At 35.7% G+C, this 21846-nt stretch overlaps 1 protein-coding gene across 1 annotated transcript; it reads right to left on the reverse strand.

Moving 5' to 3' along the window:
* Window positions 1-20457: 20457 nt before the first annotated feature.
* Window positions 20458-21688, reverse strand: TRAM1L1 (translocation associated membrane protein 1 like 1). Its single transcript, XM_024751345.1, has one exon. The coding sequence runs from the start codon at window positions 21686-21688 to the stop codon at window positions 20570-20572; it is 1119 nt and encodes a 372-aa protein (XP_024607113.1). The 3' UTR covers window positions 20458-20569.
* Between the last annotated feature and the right edge of the window lie 158 nt (window positions 21689-21846).

Consider the following 21846-nt stretch of genomic DNA (forward strand, 5'->3'; position numbering starts at 1 on the left):
CATACTAAATATTATGAGACAAAATGGTTTAATAAAGGAGTTCGGACTTCCGCACACGCAGAAAGAGAGGGGGCTGTGCAGGTCAAGAGGCTGCTGCTGGAAGGTCAGAGAAACAGTCACAGAAACCATCAGCCTGGCCAGCCAAATGAAATGGCTTTTAAATGATCGCAGGGATAGTGCCACAATTTTCAATTATCTGGGTATGGTCCTACCTACTGTCTCAACTTGCAGTAGGGAAGATGGAAATTGCAGATAAAGCTGAGTGGCAGCCATGTTTGGCCATCAGTATCTCATAAGGGTATAATGACTTTTCTTTTCTTCTGCTTTTTATGATAAATGTGAGGGCCATTCATTGGCAAATTCTAATCTGGAACCACTGAAGGAAGGGGGTTCTAAGGAATGTACATGACATGATGGTAGTGCCAAGTTTGCTACTAGCATAGGAAGGAGCTAGTATTTTAAACCAGACTTTATATTTGCTTCTCTAAGACATTGCTACTCAAAGTCTTTTTATGGTAATAAATAATTTGACTATAATTTTGATTGTGCTAAATTCAGCCTAGTGTTTTATAATCTGACTAATTTGAAGTTTAAGGGATAATGAAGGATCTTAAACTTTCATTTCCTAATACAATCTGATACACTGAAAACCACATACTGAAATCTGCTGTTATTTACCAAAAGTTGTTTTTCATTGGCTTGTCACATTTAAATAAATTTGAAGCATTTTCATTAGGTTGATAATATGGTGAAAAAATATTGTCTATCTATCACTCATTATGGTATACTAAGAATGTACTTGTTTTTCTGTAAAATCAAAATATACTGTCATTTCTAATCTCTAACTATTTTTCATGAGCTGATAAAGCCCTTATTTTTCAAGAAAGATACAATCTATAAGATTCAATTGCCAGAGTTTATATGAAATAGGTATGGTTTATGCATATACATGTATATGCATGAATGATCACACACACATATGCATGCACATGTACACACACATACACACACGCACACGTCAGTGGAGTATATTCTTATCCAAATTGGTAACTAAACATATCAATAGAAATTCTATATTCACAGAAATCCAATGTTCTTATTAAACACCACTATTTTCTCTTTATGAGGTAAATCCAATATCTTGAACTTGTGAAAATGCTTTATTTTTAGTACTGCCAGTATTCCCAGAGGTACAGCACTGATGCTTTTCTTAAAATAATTCTGCCTTCTGGGCAAGAGGCTTTTTTAAGCATTAAATAGGACAAAATGTTTTGTAGCTGCTATCTGTTTTATTGTGTGTAGGCCTATGTTATTTTTAAAATTAAATGTCAAATCCAGGTTGACATTAGAAACACAGCAGTGCTTGATATTTGATGAGAAGCTGTCAACTTTCCTCTCCCTGTCAAGTTGCCAGCAGCTTCTTTATGACTAGGCTAAGCGAGTACTGGTAGGCAGAGTTCCATATACAAAGATCTCAATACTATAAGATATGTGTGTGTGTGCATGTGTGTGTGTTAGGAGTGAGTGTGTGACAATCTTTTTTGTTAGGAAATTGAATTTTATTCTTTTAATTATTAAGGTGATTTTAGGAACATTTCTTGTAGATGAATCAATCATTTAGAAATCCCATTCAGAGTTAGGCATGAAAAGGCAAGTAGAATTCATTCTAAGTGGTAATTTCCATGAAAAATTGAATCTTTGAACCTTAGGCTACAGTTTTAAGGGAAGTTTTTATTCTGTTATTTGCTAGGCTGATAGTCTATCTTAATATACCTTAATTTTCATTTCATTTCACTTTTACTAAATATCACTGCTAGGCGAATGTGTGTGTTGGTGGTGGTGTGTGTGTGTGTGTGTGTGTGTGTGTGTGTGTGAGAGAGAGAGAGAGAGAGTGTACAGGGGTGTAGCCAGAACACAGAAAGGAATTGGTAGTCAGGATGTTTGGCTCTGTTTTTCTTTCTTAAATAGGCATGCGCGCGCACACACACACACTCCTCATTCTAGGTGGTCATATATTTTTTAGGAAATTATGTAATACTTCGTATCTCAGAAAATGGGGGTAATTACCTAAATGATTGAAGCTCTTTACTCCACTCCTAATCAAAACAAAACTTTAAAAAAGGAGGATACAATATTGCATTATCCCCCAAGGAAGCCGAAGAGGGTAGATACTCTTTCCCTGATCTCTAAAAGCTGAGACACAAAGAAGTGCTCTTCCTGTGGACCTCTGATATTAAACAAGTAACACAAGGGTAAATAGGAGATTATATAATTGACTCTTTGAGGCAGATCCAGCAGAAGTGTTGCTGGCATCAGGTGGTGGCAGCTGCTGTGTCAGACAGTAGTGTCGGTGCCCTGCAGTGCCAGCGCATACTGTGGCACAGGACACTGACTGCTCCTTGAATTATGTCCTTGGTTGCAGGTCTTAAAGCCTAGCATTCTATTCTATTTCCTAATTGTCTGGGGCCCTCCCAACACCATGAGCTAATCAATACATTTTGTAACAAAATTTTTCTTTTCTATCTAATTTAGTTATTTGTTTTGTGGCTTGAAATTAGAGAAACTTAACCCAAAAATAAATTGCAAAGTTATATTCATAGGTGCATGCTAATTTAAAATTGTTATATTATCCTGATAAATTGAAGCTTTAGTCATCATGAAGTTTTCATACAGGTAGCCAGTATTACCTTTTCCCTTAAAGTTTCTCTTGTCTGATATTAATATAGCTACAACCATTTCTTTTGTATAGAATTTATATATAAATATACACATATGTATATACACACATTTGGATATGTGTGTGTGTTCTTGGATTTCAACATTTTCATTTCTTATATTTTACACGTATTTCTTTTAAACAGTGTAAAGGTGGATATATTTTTTTCATCTAGTCTGATTATCTTTTGCTGGAAGATTTATACTAATATTTAAACTGATTACTGATTATTTTTTGATCTATAGCCCTATTTTATATTTTCTATTGGTTTGTTTTCTTTTTCTTTTTCTATTCTTTCTTTTGAATAGTAGAGTATTTTTAAATTTGTCTTTTATTTTGCCTTCTGAATAAAGCACTGCATTTAGATTGTTTAGCAAAGTTCTACTGTTAACAAACTCCTGTGAAAATCTTTTTGTATATGCCCACCCTTAACATTTTCAGAGCCCAGTGCAAGAGTACACCTGGATACTCCTAGCCCTGCCCACCTACATTTCTGACTTCTTGAGCTCCTGAGGACCTGAGTGTGGACAACTTGTCCACATAATTTTACTCTGTTCAAAATCTCACCTGTATCTTCAAACAGCCATCATTTGGCTTCAAACAGCCTGGGTGTGCAACAAGAGTTACAGCAGAGATTTTATCCAGCCTGTAGTAGATAAACCTGGGGAAATGTTCTGCACAAGCTTAAAAAAGTAAGTTGAAGCTATTGCAACACAGAACCCTGGGGTTCTAGATCCTTGGAGCATCACTTAGAAGGAAGCAGGGTGTGGGCTCTGATGGCCGTATCCCCATGGCCCTGTAGATTCGCAGACTTATTGGTCAAAGTGATACTAAAGCAGGGCCAGAAAGGAGAACTTACATTCAAGTCAGGAGGTCGGGGAAGGAGGCACAGTTGCCTAAGAGTAGCCTTAGAGTGGTCTATTTCTCCATGAAAAATATTTTTACTGGATATCAACTCCTGGCTTGACAATTTCTCTCAGCACAGAGGTTTATGTTACTCAGACTTCTACCACCATCATCACAGTGGAGAAATAATTCTCCTCTCATACTGTTTTATGTTCTTAAATTCTCTTTTGGTTCCAGCAATTTTTTCAGTCCTTTTCTTTTAAGTTGAAGTATAATTTCTGTTCAATATTATGTAATTTACAACATACAATATAGTGATTCACAATATTTAAAGGTTATACTCCATTTATGGTTATTATAAAATATTGGCTATATTCCCCATGTTGTACTAGATATCCTTGTAGCTTATTTTATGCCTAAGAGTTTGTACCTCTCACTCCCCTACCCCTATATTGTTCTCTCCCTAGCCCCCTCCCCACTGTTAACCACTTGTTTGTTCTCTATATCTGTGAGTCTGGTTCTTTTTCATTATATTCACTAGTTTGTTGCATTTTTTAGATTCGACACATAAATATCATACAGCATTTGTCTTTCTTTCTCTGTCTGACTTATTTTACTTAGCATAGTGCCCTCCAAGTCCATCTATACTGTTGCAAATGGCAACGTTTCATTTTCCATGGCTGAGTAGTATTCCATTGTGTGTGTGTGTGTGTGTGTGTGTGTGTGTGTGTGTGTGTATAGATACCACTTCTTTATCCATTCATCTGTTGATGGACACTTAGGTTGCTTCCATATCTTGGCTATTGTAAATAATGCTGCTATGAATATTAAGGTGAATGTATCTTTTTGAATTAATGTTTTTGTGTGATTCAGGTATATACCCAGGAGTGGAATTGCTGGGTCATATGGTAATGGTTCTATTTTTAATTTTTTGAGAAAGCTCCATACTGTTTTCCAGAGTGGGTACACCAATTTACATTGCCACCAATAGTGTACAAGGGTACCTTTTTCTCCACATCCTTGCCAACCTTTGTTATTTGTGTTCTTTTTGATGATTGCCATTCTGACAGGTGTAACGTAATATCACATTGTGGTTTTGATTTGCATTTCTCTGATGACTAAAAATGTTGAACATCTTTTCATATATGTCTGTTGACCATCTGCATTTTCTCTTTGGAAAAATGTCTATTCAGTTCTTCTACCCATTTTTTAAATCAGGTTGTTTGTTTTTTTGATATTGAGTTTTATGAGTTATCTATATATATGTTGGATATTAATCCTTTATTGGTTATATCATTTGCAAATATTTTCTTCCGTTCAATAGGTAGTCTTTTCATTTTGTCAGTGGTTTCCTTTACTGTGCAAACGCTTTTAAGTTCAGTTAGGCCCCACTTGTTTATGTTTGGTTTTATTTCATTTACTTTAGGAGATGCATCCAAAAAATATTGCTGAGATTTATATCAAAGAGTGTTCTGCCTATGTTTTCCTCTAGGAGTTTTTATAGCATCTGGTCTTACATTTAGGTCTTCAATCCATTGTGAGTTTATTTTTGTATATGGTTTAGTGAATGTTAAATTTTATTCTTTTACATGTACCTGGCCAGTTTTCCCAGCACCACTTATTGAAGAAACAATTCCATTTACCATCACATGAAAGAGAATAAAATATCTAAAATAAACCTACCTAAGGAGGCAAAAGACCTGTAGTCAGAAAATTATGAGACTGATGAAAGAAATTGAAGACAACACAAACAGATGGAAAGAGATACTGTGTTCTTGGGTTGGAAGAATCAACACTGTGAAAATGACCATATTACCAAAGGCAATCTGCAGATTCAATGCAATCCCTATCAAAATACCAATGGCATTTTTCACAGAACTAGAACAAATAATTTTAAATTTGTATGGAAACACAAAAACCCTGAATAGCCAAAACAATCTTGAGAAAGAAGAGCTAGAGGAATCAAGCTCCCGGACTTCAGACTATACTACAAAACTACAGTAATCACAACAGTATGGTACTGGCACAAAAACAGACACATAGATCAACAGAAGGGGATAGAGAAACCAGAAATAAACCCATACATTTATGGTCAATTAATCTATGACAAAGGAGGCAAGAATATACAATGGAGAAAACATGGTCTGTTTTAGAAATGTTTAAGACCATCTCTCTGCACTTAGTTTTCTAAAGTGACACTATGATATTACTAGGTGTGTGTGTTCAGTGTTTCTGAGATTTACTAGGCTTGTTGGATGTAAAGATTGGTGTTGTTTGACAGTTCTGGAAACTTTCCAGCTATTACTTTCTATATGACCTCTGCTTCTTCCCTTGCTTCTCTCTCTAGAACTCCAGCTAAATACATATTAGACCTTCTCATCCTAATCTTTATTTTCCCTGTTTCCTGTGCTATTTTATCTTATTTTTTTCTGACATCACCTCCAGCTTCAAATGTTTCTAATTTGTTTATTTCATTAAGTTTAAAATTTTCCCCATTATATATATTTTTTCTTGAACTTCTATTCTCTATCCAAGTCAGTTACATCACATTTTATAGTTTCCTGTTCCCTCAAAATATCATCAAGCTTGTGTTATTCTTTTAACACACTAATCATAGTTTTAAAATCTCTGGTGTTATGTTTAGTACAAGAAATCTGTTAACATTAGTATATGAAAGTCCTTTTCTGTCAGCTATCATATGTTCATGATACTTTGCTTCTTTGTGTACTTATTATTTGACTTATTGTGAAATGCTTATTTCTTTGTAAAATTATTTTTGGCAATGATTTTAACAATATCTGGAAAACTGAATGAAAGAAGTTTGGGGTTTTTTTTTGTTTGCTTTTTGCTAAATAATTTAACCAATTTAACATCTCCAATTCTTAGAATGTGCATTTTGTTGGACCAGAGATAAGCGAGTTACCAGGAGTAGATCCTGCTGGTTTTATTGCTTTATTTAAGCATTTGCCTTGGTAAAGACACTATCTGTTTGTTCCTAGGAATGCTGCTCAGTATTTTTAAGGATTCTTTCATAGGTCCTTTAATATATTTCCTTTACCTATCCATCCATAGATATCTCATAAACCCTTTAATTTTTCCCTCTACATATTCATTCATTGCGATTTCACCCTACAATGTGACTTCATTTATCATCCATACAATGGTTACTTTCCAAAGTGTATCTATTTCCATCTGAGCTCTTTCTCCCCATCTCAAGTCCAGTATATTTTGGTGGTGTTGATACCCTATATTTTGATATTCTTCTTGTTTCAAGAGCATCTCAGTTTGAAAATACCTTAAAACTCAATTAATTTGGGTCTGAAAACTCATTTCTCCTTTCTCAGAAATGTCTCAGAAAACAGCAGCACAAGCTGCTGATTTACCCATGCCAGTGAGTTGAAGGGTCATAAATCTTTAACATCCTTTTCCTCTCATAGTCCATATCTAGCACCAAATTCTACTGAGACTATGCTATTCATAGCTTTGGAATGTGTATTCTTCATTCTTATTATTACTTTTGTATAGATTACAATAATTCCTTTTGCATAGTTCTATGAAATATTCTTCAAATTGATTATTTCATTCTCTCCAATTCATTCTCCACACCACTACCAAATATTTTCCTTAAATAAAAACATGATCATGTGATTATCCTGGTAAAACATCTCAATGAACATTTATGAATCTTAAATATACATTTCTTAATATGATATTCAAGATGTCTCTTTCTTCCCTCACTTGTGCTCTATATTCTAACAATGTCGTCATCATGTCCTCTCTCAATTTTGAGCCTTTCCAGGTGCTCTTCTGTCTGGAAAATGTATATTCCACTGTTTAAATTGTCTAATTTCTACTTTCCTACAGTTCTCATCACAGTCATCAGTTCTTTGATGTTCTCTCTTAACCAGTTAGACTAGTTTCCCACAGCATGAATAACCCACCCAATTAGATTGCTTAACAGAGAGTATTATACCCACTTGGTAACTAGTCTCCTTCAGTGAGAGGAGGGATTGCATTTTCCTTACTGTTAGCTGCATGCCTGAATGTGGTATTGGTTACAGTAGGCACTTAGTTAATACTTGCTGCATTGAAAGTAGAATTACCCTTTTATCAATATAATCAATAAAATATATGATTTTAAGTGCAATTTTTCACAAGTCATCATACTATATGCTGGGAATTTAAAGCATATAAAAAAGCATAAGATTTCTGTGCTCAAGTAGTTATGGTTTAATTGGCCATAAATGATCTAAATCCATTATGAATGTAAGCTGATCAAGATAATGAACAATAAGCTGTTTACTATTGTCTAATAATTGCTAAAGGTGATCACTGGAGCATTTATCCTAATAATTCCTTGAAATTCTATCATACTTCTCTTCTGCTAAACCCTAATGAAGCCCAATTTCTTGCCTGTAAACAATACCGTTTCCATGATAAATAAGAACAGGCTTATTCAATTTGAAAAATCAGCAAGCGTTTTACGAAAGGAAATGTTCCATTCCACAAAGGTTTTCAGTTTCCATGATCCTCTCACAGTTTTGTGAGGGAGAAAGTGATCAAAATATGTAAGGTAAAACAGCATAGTAATTGCAATGATGGCCATAATTGAAATGTAATAGTATGGGTCAGGACTAGCTTGAATAGCTATGAAGCTTTGATATATTTGATGTTATAATAATTTATTGCATCTGATGAATAACATAAAAATCTAATTATTCTAATAATGCTATTGAAATTTAGTTAGATATTTTTTTCTGATATCTATAAGCATATAAAACTTCTAATCTCTCTATTATATATGTCTTTCAATTGATAAAACATAACTTTCAAAAATGATAGTAAAAGTGGAGAATTTAAGTCAATTATTTGTGAATAATTGTCTCATAAATCTTTATTTGTAGATTAATTTCAGTAAAATCTTATGTAATAGTTAGGATTTGTTCACTTGTTCTTTTCTTCCAATATTTAAAAATAATTTATTGGGGAAAAAACAGATATTAAATAATGAGGAAAGCTTACTAACTTTAAGAATTTAAGGCCTTTGTCATAATCACCAAGAAGATTAACTCTGTGGTGTAGAAACAATTTTGTAAAATAAAACTAGATATTTTGTAATACCAATGTAAATATAGTAAAACAAGTTTCTAATTTGGTAAAAGTATTTCTTAAGCAAAATACATGGAAATAACTAAAAAGACAAATTTGTTTTCCTCCTTACGTTTTATTGTTTTAAATTAGAACAATTGGATCAAATTATTTGAGTCAAAACTGAAGTTGCTTTTTATTTAAAACATTCCCCAAATACATGCCAACTCTCTTTCTTTTTAGAATAATTTAGAAGAAAATATTATTTGACAACAAATGTCAATATTAAAAAAAAAGCCATGGTGGTGTCATTCTGCAAGAATGCCTGTAGGTAAGGGAAAGGCAAGTGATTTTCTTTTTAACAACCTTGAACACAGATGGGAATAAACAGCATTTCCCCGGGAAGCAAAATCAGTCTCTGAGAACTTCACAAGATACGAGTTGCTGGTGAGCAGCGCTGCACATTAAAACGTTGCAGAATTAGTTGGAGGTCATTGTGATAGCCCTGCCCCAGTGGAGAACGATTGGCACTTCACTATAGATTTCCCTTCCAGACCCTATTCCTGTTTGACACTTTCATTTAACCCAGTCACATTTTCTCCTCTCCAAGGTTTAAAACAGGGATCAAGTATATTTCTTTAATAATGTCACATTCCCAGAGTGACTCCAGTGAGGGGACTATTGAAGGGCATAGTTACTAAGGACCATCACGTAGGAAGATAATAAGTGATGCAGTAAAGAGATGCTCCCACCAGGGCCTTGAAGATTAATTCAAACAGCTGTCACAGAATTTCATACAAAGTATGAAGTAGATATCTGTGACTCCATTTCTAATTTACAAATATTCTCAGGTTTTCCACTATTCTCACACAATCATACATTAAACTTTAGGTCTGCCTATATTTTAGTAAATTATACTTGTTTTTTTGTATTTTTTTAAATGGCTTCCGTGTGATCTATCACATTGAACTGTCTTCATTATGACATATTTTAACGGGCTAGTTGTCTTCTCCAGGCCACACCAAGCACATCATTTGCACGGGAATTTCATGAGTGACTTAACTCCAACAAGTGTAACTTCTAGAGTTATCGACTCCTTTGAGTTTGCCCTCCTCTCTCTAGTGTGTAGTCTCACAAACTCTCCCAAGTTGTTTCCAGCTCTTCTTCTCCTACCATCTCCACTCGGCTACAGGTCAGCATGTTATCCCCTTGAACCAGGGTTTGTGCCATTTCCACCCCTACCCTTTCACCCAGCTCACTGATTCCTCTACACTCAGCAGGGGAACTCTGGCTATCCCACTGCCCTTGGCATTGCCCCTCCTGACCACACTAATGCTGGGGACTCACAGGGTGACAGCAAGTGTTGCTGAACACTGAATTCATTCTTCTCAACAGACACTCAAGGCTCTGTGGGAATCAGGATGTATGCTTTTGTACCTGAGCCTCTCGCCACAGCACTGCCACTGGAGACCTTATAGAAGCCAAGGCACACTGCACCACTGTATTTGTCTTTCCAAGGTCATCTGACTCTCTACTCTTCTAGACAACTTCTGGGTATTGCACTGTGGCTGATTCTCAAGATTAGATGCCACGTGACTACAACATGCCACTGGGCATGTTACGTATCATTGTATCCTCTCTGGTTACCACCACCAGGCCTGGAATATACTAAGCACACAATAAATCTTAAGGAATGGAGCTGAATTTATTTTGGTTGCTAAGACTCACTTTTCTTCTAAGATGGGGAAATGATTCCCCAAGCTTTATTGCATATTCTTTTATAGAAGTTTAGGCCTAAAGAGGTAAATAAGTGTTATCACCAAATTTGGAGCAAGTTCAATAAGAGCAATGCTGTTTTATCTGGAGTGACTGTTCCATGTGATACTCATGAACTGTCACTAGTTACCTAGGAAAAAAAAGAAAAAAGGTACACTAAAGCCTTCCCATGCTGACTTTTATCTTGTCATGTTTTGGACTTGTTTCTCCCTCCCTTCTCCCCAATCACATGATTTTATCAGACATACTGCATAAATTTGAACCTCAACTATCCATAAAATTTGTGTTGTTTTATTTTATTCTAATACTTATATATGTGATAGAGTGTGGTATAAGCTATTTTTAAATGGGAGAAATCACATTCAAAATAATTCATTTTTGGGAACACACAGTAATATTAAAAATCCAGCCTCCAAAATGCAGTGAAATGAGACATTTAAGTAGTGTTAATGAATTCCAGAGTCTCTTGTACGTTTTACTATGAGTTAGTATTATTGGCATGGATAATTTGATTAAAAATATCAGGAGTTATTTTTTCTTCTTGATGTGGATTTCAATAAAGCATACTTTTTCTTTTTTAAAAACTTGTCATTAGCTCTGTTTAGTCCTAGTCATGATAACTGAATGGAAAGACGGAAACCTCAATTCAAAAGAAAATCTCAGATCTTCTGTTTTCTCAGAATCTAATGAATACCTGGTGCTTTTGAAATGCATTATATTTGAATTTGTTGGAAAGCAGGGATGGAGAGAAAAAAATTAGTAACCAAGAGGCAAAGTAAAGGAAAAAAAGATCTGTGCATTATAGCTAGAGATATATTACTTTCTTTTTTTTGTTGTTGTCGTCGTACGCGGGCCTCTCGCTGTTGTGGCCTCTCCCGTTGCGGAGCACAGGCTCTGGACGCGCCGGCTCAGCAGCCACGGCTCGCGGGCCTAGCCGCTCCGCGGCATGTGGGATCTTCCCAGACCGGGGCATGAACCCGTGTCCCCTGCATTGGCAGGCGGACTCTCAACCACTGCGCCACCAGGGAAGCCCAAGATATATTACTTTCAAATATCTTTTCATCATTTGATGATAATGTAAATGCATGTAGTATTTGCTAATTCTGCTTGTTGGCACTTTCATGATTATGGATTTTATTTTCTCCCTACAAGTTATAAATTTGGTTACAGTTTTGACTCTGCTATATACAAGTTAAAGATAACATTTTAAAATTTTCTATAGGTCTTTAAAGATATAAAAAGCTAAACAAAAAAAAACTGTCTTATAAATATGCATTTTTTCTTCTAATATATATTTTAATTAGTAGTATGAATAGATATATGATTTAGAGAGAATAGATTTCACCCATTTTCATCAAGCCTCTATAGTAGATTTCAATTCCACCTTGGAATGTGGTGCAATATATAAAAAATTCCAACAGCAGTTCTGTAGTTAAAGGCATTATATAGGTTCTGAGTTTATGGCTGCTGGGGTTAAGCTACTTTCTGATTAGAGTTTAAAGGTATCTGGTGGTTGGTTGCTAGAATTTCACTGAATAAATGGCCCAGCTGCCCAAATGACAAGACGACTGAACCTATGGAATCCTAGAATTGTGTTTCAAAAAACAAAACTTTAAAATCTTAAAATGTCACACATATTTACTGTTATGAGTAATGGTTGTGCGTTACATTATTAGAAAGAATTTAAGAGAACTGAACATCTAAAGTATTATTAGGATATGAGAAGTATGGAATACATGCTAATAGAAATGATGAGTTTGGCTAGTTGCATAACTAATATTTGCACACACTTTTGCAAGCTTTTTGATGAATCTGCTGTTCTTTTGGGACAATCACCCTCTATTGGGTTTGACAGGTTCTTTCACTGACTAACCAAGATAGACATCCACGCAATCCCTACAGAATGATATGAATTGTTTGTCAATTGTTAGCCAATGAGAGAGGCCAACTGCAAATGCTTAGTTCACTGTCTCCCCCATTTGAATAGATTTTCTTTTCTTCTGAGAGAAAAAAAAAAATTGCTTGCCTTAAGTTAGAACAGCACATATTGGGAAAAAAGGGCCAGGATCAACTAATGCCATCCTTTCAAATATTTTATACTATTACTTCTGCTTGAATTTTAATGGTAGTAATGATAAATCTGAATTTACTATAATGCAGTAACAGAATATAGAATAAAGGCAAAGACATATATACATATGTATAAAATATAAGATACATATCTATTTATATTTTATACCTAAAATTTTCCTGTATGTATCTGTTGTATGCAGATATTCCAAATATTGCCTAAAAATATGTGAACTGGAGATTCATTTAATTTAAAAGTTCTCTTTTCAGATCAGGAATCCATGTTGTATATGCATTTCCTCAGTGGATTCATGTCCTCTGGGCTTCCTCTTGCAGTTGTCATCCTTGTCTCCTCTGTCATCTCATCTATTTTTCAGTCTACAAATATACACCTCTTCTCTAATCTCTCCCATCCTAAAAACAACAATAACATCAAAACCAACTCTTCCTGACACCATATCCCTCTTTGTTTACTGCACACTGGGATGTGTTTCCATTCCTCTGCTCTAATTCACACAGACATTCGTTGAGAAAGTATTTGTAATATCATGTCACACATTCTCATCTTCCATTCTCTCCTCAATCTATTCCAAAAGGGCTTTCATTCCTATAACTCTACTGAAATTGATCTCACCCATGTCTCCAGTGACCTACATCTTGCAAATCCAGGCTTTATTTATTTCTAATCTTAAGGATCTTGAACTTTCAATAGTATTGGATGTAATTGATATCTTCACCCTCTCAATACACTTTTCTTTTGGGTTCTCCAACACTGTTTACCCTTGTTTCTTGACTACCTCATCAGCCATCATTCAAGGTTTGGGTTCTGTGATGCAGTGTATCCTTGGTCTTTTGATCTTTCTCCTCCCACATCAGCCATCAGTGAGTCTCCTTTGCTGGCTCTAATTCCACAGCTTGATTTCCACCTGTTGTAAGGCTCCAAGACTAAGCACTGGAACTTCTTCCCTTCCCTATTTATACCCTCTCCTTAGATGACCCTGGTCAGTGTCTTGATTTAAACACTGTCATTATGCTGATGACTGCCAAATTTATGTCTTCAGCTTTGACCATTCCTCTGAGGTCCAAGAGTATGTGAGGATGTCTAAAAAGCATGTGCGATGTTATTGACCAATATAAAATCTTGGTGTCCCTTCCCACTATAAAGCGTTTCCCTCCCTTAGTCTTTTGCAAGTTTTCAAAAAGCTTTTTCCCCTTGTTCACAATGACAAAAGTGCTGCTGAGGATGTGGAGCAAATGTCGCATCTTCTATTTATGTGCACATTCAAAATGACATCCTGATTCTTATACTGAGGATTCTAATAGCAGCTTGATATTTAGAAGACACTAATTTAACTTTTTAAATATACATTTATTTATTTATTTATTTATTGGCTCCGTTGGGTCTTCGTTGCTGCACACGGGCTGTCTCTAGTTGCGGTGAGCGGGGGCTACTCTTCCTTGCAGTGCACGGGCTTCTCACTGCGGTGGCTTCTCTTGTTGCGGAGCATGGGCTCTAGGCGTGCGGGCTTCGGTAGTTGTGGCACACGGGCTCAGCAGTTGTGGCGCATGGGTTTAGTTGCTCCGCGGCATGTGGGATCTTTCCAGACCCGGGTTCGAACCCGTGTCCCCTGCATTGGCAGGCGGATTCTTAAGCACCGGCCATCAGGGAAGCCCTAATTTAACTCTTAACTTAGTAAAAGGACTCAAATTTCAAAAAGTTTGGCAAATCACAAATGCCATTAGGATGACACATGACATGTAGCCATTTTTAAACAAAAGTCTAGTATTTGGTGGCAGGGTTTTCACTTAAGAGGTTTAACAACAAATTATTAGTTTAAATATCTTAGCTTTTTTAAGGCACATGTGGGCCAATAAATAATGTATACTCTGTTCCCACATCATTGAGTTTATTGTCAGGCAACACATTTTTATTGCATGCTCCTGTATACTAAAGATTATGCTAGATGCTAAGGTTACCTTAGTGATTTAAGGACACATGTCCAAAGACCTCAAACTGGTATAGGAGACAGGCAATAAACAAGCAATACATCAATAATTAATATTTCAAATTGGAAAAGGATGTAAAAAGGAGAGGAAGTCAATATTAAAGGAGATAGCAAAGGAAAGCTCTACTAAGTTTGTTTGCTAATTTGTTTTAATAATAAAAGGTTATTTCAACTGAGTTCATCAAATTTTGAATAACTACTAACTATGAGACACTATGTTAATTAATGAGAAGGCAATGATGAAAAATGTATATTACCTGATACCATGGAGCTTGTTGTCCAGTACTGATTACTACTAAAATGTTTGTTGATGCTCTTTGATTTTCCAAAATAAATGCTTAGTTCATTTATTTGGTCTGGAATTTAATTTTGAATATGATAAGAACTTAATTTTTATTCTTATGATGTTACCTAGACCAATGGTTTCAAATGTTTCAAGAATAAGGACCTATATTCAGAATTAATATATATGAAGGGTTTTCATAGATTTGTATTTTCTATCATTTATGTAAAAAATAGTCTATAGTCACTATGAATTTAGTTAACTTTAATAAGTGTGCATTTACTCAGAAGATAATTTATATACATTTTTAGTAATATATATTTGTAATGTACACTATATATTTAGTAAACAGTAGTTCATACATTTGGGGAAAGGATTCCTTATTAAATATCAGCTAGATACAGAGGTGGAACTATGGCTATACTTGAATTTTCTACTGCTTCCTACCCAGACATGAGGGAAAACTCAATGCCATACATTTGTATAGTGCTTAAAAATGCATGGGGAGGGAAGGATGAATAGGTGGCACACAGAGGATTTTTAGATGATGAAATTATTTTCTTTGATAATGGTAGATACACGTCATTATATGTTTGTCAAAACTGAATGTACAACACGAAGGGTGAAGCCTAATGTAAACTATATACTTGTGGTGATTATGATGTGTCAGTGTAGGTTCATTGATTATAACCAGTGTACCACCATGATGCAGGATGCTGGGGGAAAGCTATACATGTGTGTGTTGTGGGGCGAGTGGATCAGTGGATACATGGGAACTCTGTGCTTTCTGCTTAGTTTTGCTGTAATCCTAAAACTGCTCTAAAAAATAAAGTCTATTGAAAAATAAGTATGTAAATGTATAGGGGACATCTGTGTGTATGCATATGTACATATATGTGTATGCATAAACACATACATGCATATATGTATTAAATGAGACTGTATACATTTATAAAATGTAAAATTATATATAGAGACAACACATGAACCAGTGTTATCTTAAGCCACATCTGTTAACAAAAGCAGTATTCATACACATACACACATAATTTATGACTTTGTATATGCATATATTTTCAATCTTTATAGTAGCTTTTGAAATATATAAATATCTTTGTCATTTTAGTGACATGAGATCCAAGACTTAGAATGTTTAGGGGTCTTCCAAAGTTCACACTGCTCTAAGGGTCACAGCAAGGGCTTAACCCTGAGTTCTTTGGTTAACCATTATTATAATCATATTATTACCCTCCTCTGCTGAATTTATAACAATATAACTGGAAACATATGTTTTAAAACAATGTAATAAAATTTACAAATTACATATTTTGGTAATTTTGTATTTGAGGAACAGCTTTTAAAAAATTAATTCGGTAATAAAAGCAGCAAGAGGAAGAAATATTAAATATATCTTGGGATGTATATACTTTCAGCCTGTGATGGCTTAGGTGAAATCCCACGCCTTAGGGCATGAGGAAGTGTTCTCTTTTCTCAAATTTTCCTCAAGCCATGAGATTCTGTGCACTGACCTGATTTGATTTGGGGAATAGTGCTGTTGGTATTGATTCAGTATTTTTTACTTCTAATTTAGGAAAGTCACTTTCCCTTTATTTAAAATAGGTATGTTGCCTGAATTATTGAGTAGCCATGTCCCTTAACAGCAACTCTAATCACTTTTATGATGGATAGAAGATGTACACATCATTACTGTGAAGTTAATTTAATTCTGTTCACGTTAAAATTAAGCAAATCTTTAACCACATATCACTGTCATTTCCTAAGTTTTTTAAGTATCCCCTGAAATGGCCAGTTTATATACCAATGTATTTTTCAAATTGTAAAATGAAAAAGGTTAGCTGACACAGTGCAGTAGCCCCAAGCACAATGGGACAAAGCAGGTGAATTGCCTCAGAGGCAGCTTTCTTAATGTTTGACTTTTTCTACATTTATTGAATACTTAGAAGTGCCAGAGGTGGTGCAGGGCCTAAAAAGGATTTGCTTTTTGGGATTTAGAGGCCAAAATTTAGACAGTCATATGATGGTATAATCATGAGAACAATTCTAATTTAACATTTAGAAATGTAGGGGATTTTGTATGATGGATTTATGATAATTTTTCTACATAATTGAGGGGAATTGGCAGATACTACTCTGTCTTATTTAGTGTGGATGTTTCTTACAGAATGTAGATTGAAAGATGGCAGTAAAAAATAGTCCTCCATTTCCAGAGAAATTCAGGAAGTGGGAGTATTAACTTTCTTGTAGTCTGATCTGTTATTAAGCCTAAATTACTTCCTTTCACCCACCCACACTATCTATCCTCTTCATACAGGCAAGTTACCAGATTACAATGGTCTGTGATCGCAACTGGAATGCATTCTCTTCCGTGATTCAAGTACACAAGTCCTAGTGCCCCCAGCATGACACATTCACAAGGATATTTCCCCCCCAAGAATTTCATCTCAGGAACTGCACCAATATGTCCTTTCCTACGTAAAGCATCAGTAATGTCTTTTATTACCCTCTATAAATTATTCTCATTTAATCTCATTGAGTGAGAACTTAAAACTTTACCCAGGTTTTTCCAAATTAAAGGATATCAGAATATTTTATGTCTTCAAGATAGCTTTAAAATAGTAATGTTGTAACTCTAATATTCTTGAGAATCTATTGCAAGTCAGCACACGGTTGGCTATACATATTTCCTCTACTGATAGTTAAATACTGATGAAAGATAAATGAAGAAATATCTGCAGGATGTTGCTTCCCTACTGAAATGAAATGAAGAATTATACTGATCACTAGGAAAATAGCGTGCTTGTTTCTTATGAGACATGTAGGTTTAGTAACATTTCTACTATTTGTTTAAAAAAATGAGATACACTTTTAAATAAATGCTAGCAGAATAATCTTTCAAGGAAAATTCACTCTAAATCCATCCTAGAAATTCTACACCTGTAGATGTACTTAAAGAATACAGCTTAGCAAGCATTGAAGCCAATAAATCAGACAGATATCTTCAAATTCAATAATCAGATATATCTTTATGACTTTGACAACATTTGGTGATCAATTGGTTATTTGACTTTTCACAGGGTTAACTAATACCTTGAATAATGATAATGGAAATTTTTGTTTCCATGTGATTCATTTTGATAGAAACCAAACTGTCACGCTGACCTTTCTTAGGGCCTGTTTTTCTGAATGTAATTTCTAAAAGGGGGAGACTTAGCAATTTGTTTTGTGCTGAATTTTATTTATAGTGTTGCTTTCATAATTTACTTGGCATACATTTATTTTCTGGAAACGTTTATTGAACTCTTATGAATAGTTGAGATGTACGCAGCATCCTTCCCCCTTTTGTCCTCAACCTTGCTACTTCTTGTTGACCCACATCTTATAGGAAAGGGGCTTTGCCTTTTTGCATGGGTGAAGCATATAAACTAATTTAACCAACCAGCCCAATACAACCCTATACCAAATAAATTCAGTAAAAGTAACTCTCAGTGTTTTGGGAATTCTAGAAATCAGATTTCCTCTCTACCATGTATGTAGTGTGCAGATATGAAGCCTAGAACATCTGTAGTCATTTGCTGCCAAAAAGACAATCTGAGAGGAACAGAGCCCTAGAAAATCCCAGGGAAATTGATCTGGGCCCGAATCATGTTTAATGTCAATCACAATTTAGCTCTTGGCATTGCCAGTCATGTGAGGAAATACTTTTCTTGCAATCATTTGCCAGTTTGAATCAGGCCTGCACTCATTGGAAAATGAATTACGTACATAATGGATACGAAATTTGTTACCAGGACTGAGGTTACAAGTAACAGGGGAGAATTCTTTAAAAGTGAGGGAAGAGCTTCCCTGGTGGCACAGTGGTTGAGAGCCCCCCTGCCGATGCAGGGGACATGGGTTCGTGCCCCGGTCTGGGGAGATCCCACATGCCGCGGAGCGGCTGGGCCCGTGAGCCATGGCCGCTGAGCCTGCGCGTCCGGAGCCTGTGCTCCGCAACGGGAGAGGCCACGACAGTGAGAGGCCCGCGTACTGCAAAAAAAAAAAAAAATAAATAACAAAACAAAACAAGTAAAAGTGAGGGAAGTGAGAAAAAAGACCACTCTGAAAAATCTTTGTTTTACAATTGCATGGTGGTTGGTTAAAGTGAAGTTATTGTACTTTGGACCTAGAGCATGTGCTACCAAAACTATTGTATTTGGCAACTGAGAAAAAAAGAAATAGTAGGATGATGGATTCTACAGACAAAACAGAAACAATCTTGCTTTGTTATGTACCTCTCAAAGCAGAAAGAATAGAAAAGAGTATTTTGCCAAGCGTGGCTCCTCTGTCTTTGGTGTGCAATATACCTGTATAAGTTTAATTTGCAGGGACCCCCGTGATTGGGAAAGTTGAATTACTTACAACAAGCCAAATGGAAGGTTATCAGAAGCAGAGATATGAGAGACATGGTAGGAGAATATAGAGACGAATAGGAAATATATGGCCTTATCCTAGCATATTTTTAAAGCACTGTCTCCTGAAAAAAATATAAGCACTCACATTATGGAAATAAAATCAAACTAAAGGTTGAGAGAAGAAAATAAATATAATAAATACTCCCCACTACAGTCCATTGGCTTCTCTAAAGATACAACATATACCTATATGTACATATATACACATACATATATGCATATATGTACATATATACACATACATATATGCATATATATACATATATACACATATATATCTCCAAAATATGTCTTATACAGATAAATGTTTCCCAATTAAAGATGGAAGCAAAGCTATATTTATAACATTATTTTGAAAAGCCTTCATAAGAATATGATTTTCACATTATTTAAGGTTAGTATATTAAATGTTTTCAACATGTAATTAGATGACATTCTTTTTATAGATATAAATCAAGTAAGCATTATTTTTCAAAATGATTTACAGGTTAAACAATATTCTTCTAAGATGCTGTGGATACCAAAAACTACAAATCTCATAAAGAATGATTTTTAATACACATATCAAAAAAGTTATTTAAGTCTGATTTCCTTTTTACAGTCTTTAATTTTCTGATTTCCAGTTTACAAGTGTTTAAAATGGACAAGTATGATTTTTCCTCTTAGTAATAATGTTGATTCAAGATATTTTGATTCAATATATGGCAATAAGTCTCCACACGTTAACCATTAGTATCTTGGTTTTTTTAGTGGGATGTAACACTAACAACCACTACCTACAAAATACATCATTATTTTTGTGGTTTTACAAATCTCTTCTCCACTTGTCAATTCAAAAAAAAAAAAAAAACATTCTAAGAATTAGGGAATACGGAAAACTTAATGAAATTGACTTCCAGATTTATAATCTTTCTATTTTATCCTAGAAGAGAACATTAAAAATATGTCATTGCTATAAAAGACCATCTTGTTAACGTTACAAAAGATTGGTGGGAGCAAGAACTGTGTCACTGATACGTGGAGCTTTGGAGTTATCTCTACAAATTAGGAAAATGTTCAAAGGTCAAAAAGGAAATATAGCAATCCCTAAACCATGTTGATGATGAGTAGCTTAGTCTAAACTAAATATTTTTCCACTCATAATAATCATCCTCCCCTCAAATGCCTTTTAAAAACATACATTACACAGTACAGTAGCAGAAATCAAGGACAGCACAGACTATTTTCAAGAACAGAAAAGTCTCCAGCGAAGAAAGGTATCTTATAGCAAAGAGCAGACTTCTTTAGAGACATTAGTCAATTAACTTGCAATTCATTATGAAGATTTTTCTTTCCTCATATGGGGAGAGTCTACTCTATTTGAAGTTGCCACACCGTTTTCTGTTCCTTTTCTAGAAAACCTGCCCTTAGTCCGTTTCTTCTTCACACTTGGGGCCTGAAGAGGAGCATCTTCTTCCATCCACCTCTGAAGCTGAACATTAAATAAATTCCATGTTATGTATGCTTGGATAGTGCAACTGGATGACAGAACAGCAATTTTCGCTGCCAACACGTTCACATCTTCGGTAGTGCCGTCCGAATTCCCATTCTGCCCTCCAGCCAGGTGAAAACCAACAGTAATCACAGAAACAATTAAAGTCACGAGTCGACCCAAAATAAACACAATGGCCCACAGAGAAAACTCTTTCTGGTACTTTTCATCGCTAAAATAAAACAGGTCACAAAAGTGGGAAAGGAATTCCACAAAATAATGCATCATCAAAAGAAGAAGTCCCAGGTGATTCAAGTACAAGAGGTAAGCTCCCGCAATGTGAAAGAGGTGAAGACCAACGTAGACAACTTGCTGGGAGAGATCTTGAGGTTTGATTCTCTGGAAGTAGAGTTCAGGAAAGGCGTGAAACCAGTAAGCCAACTGTGAGATATAGAAAAACTTCATCTGAAATGTCATCATGTTATTGGGATGAGCCCTCCATAAGACAGCCAGGTCTGACAGGCAGTTTTCAGAGTGTAGAATGAATGTGCCCCAAATACAAGAGACAAGGAAGAATACACTAAACTGACCAGATTCGTTAAATTTGCTTTGTTTCGGTTTGGGGAACTGCATTCGCCTGTTAATTCTATCCAAGACATACTCTTGAATAGTGGCGTGAATGATGATTGCCACCAGCATGTAGAAGAACACTGTGGCCAAATCTTTGGCACCATAATGATAAAGGAACTTAGGTGCTGTGGCTCTTTCTTCTGCTTCTTCGGCAGGGAAGGTAACACCGTGCTGGAGAGTAATAAAAACGATCGATACTTCTGCTGTTCCCTCGAACATGAGCCCCAGCACGAAGAACATCCCCACACAGGCGACAAGGTCCGCATGATTCTGCAGGATGAATTCCTGGCTCAGGACTGGGGGGTTCTTGGTGCCCTTCTTACGAAACGTCATGGTGGCGCTTCCCAGATACTCACCGACGAGCGGCAGCTGCCTCCCCGTGGCTGCTCCTTAAGGCGCCGCCGCCGCCGCCGCCGCCGCCGCCGCCGCGGCTCCGGGGACTTCACTCCCCATCCCGGAGCCGGTCCCGGGTCGCTACGGCCACCCAGGAA

The sequence above is a fragment of the Neophocaena asiaeorientalis genome, unplaced genomic scaffold (assembly GCF_003031525.2).
Source record: "Neophocaena asiaeorientalis asiaeorientalis breed wild unplaced genomic scaffold, Neophocaena_asiaeorientalis_V1.1 scaffold244, whole genome shotgun sequence".
Classification (NCBI taxonomy): Eukaryota; Metazoa; Chordata; class Mammalia; order Artiodactyla; family Phocoenidae; genus Neophocaena; species Neophocaena asiaeorientalis.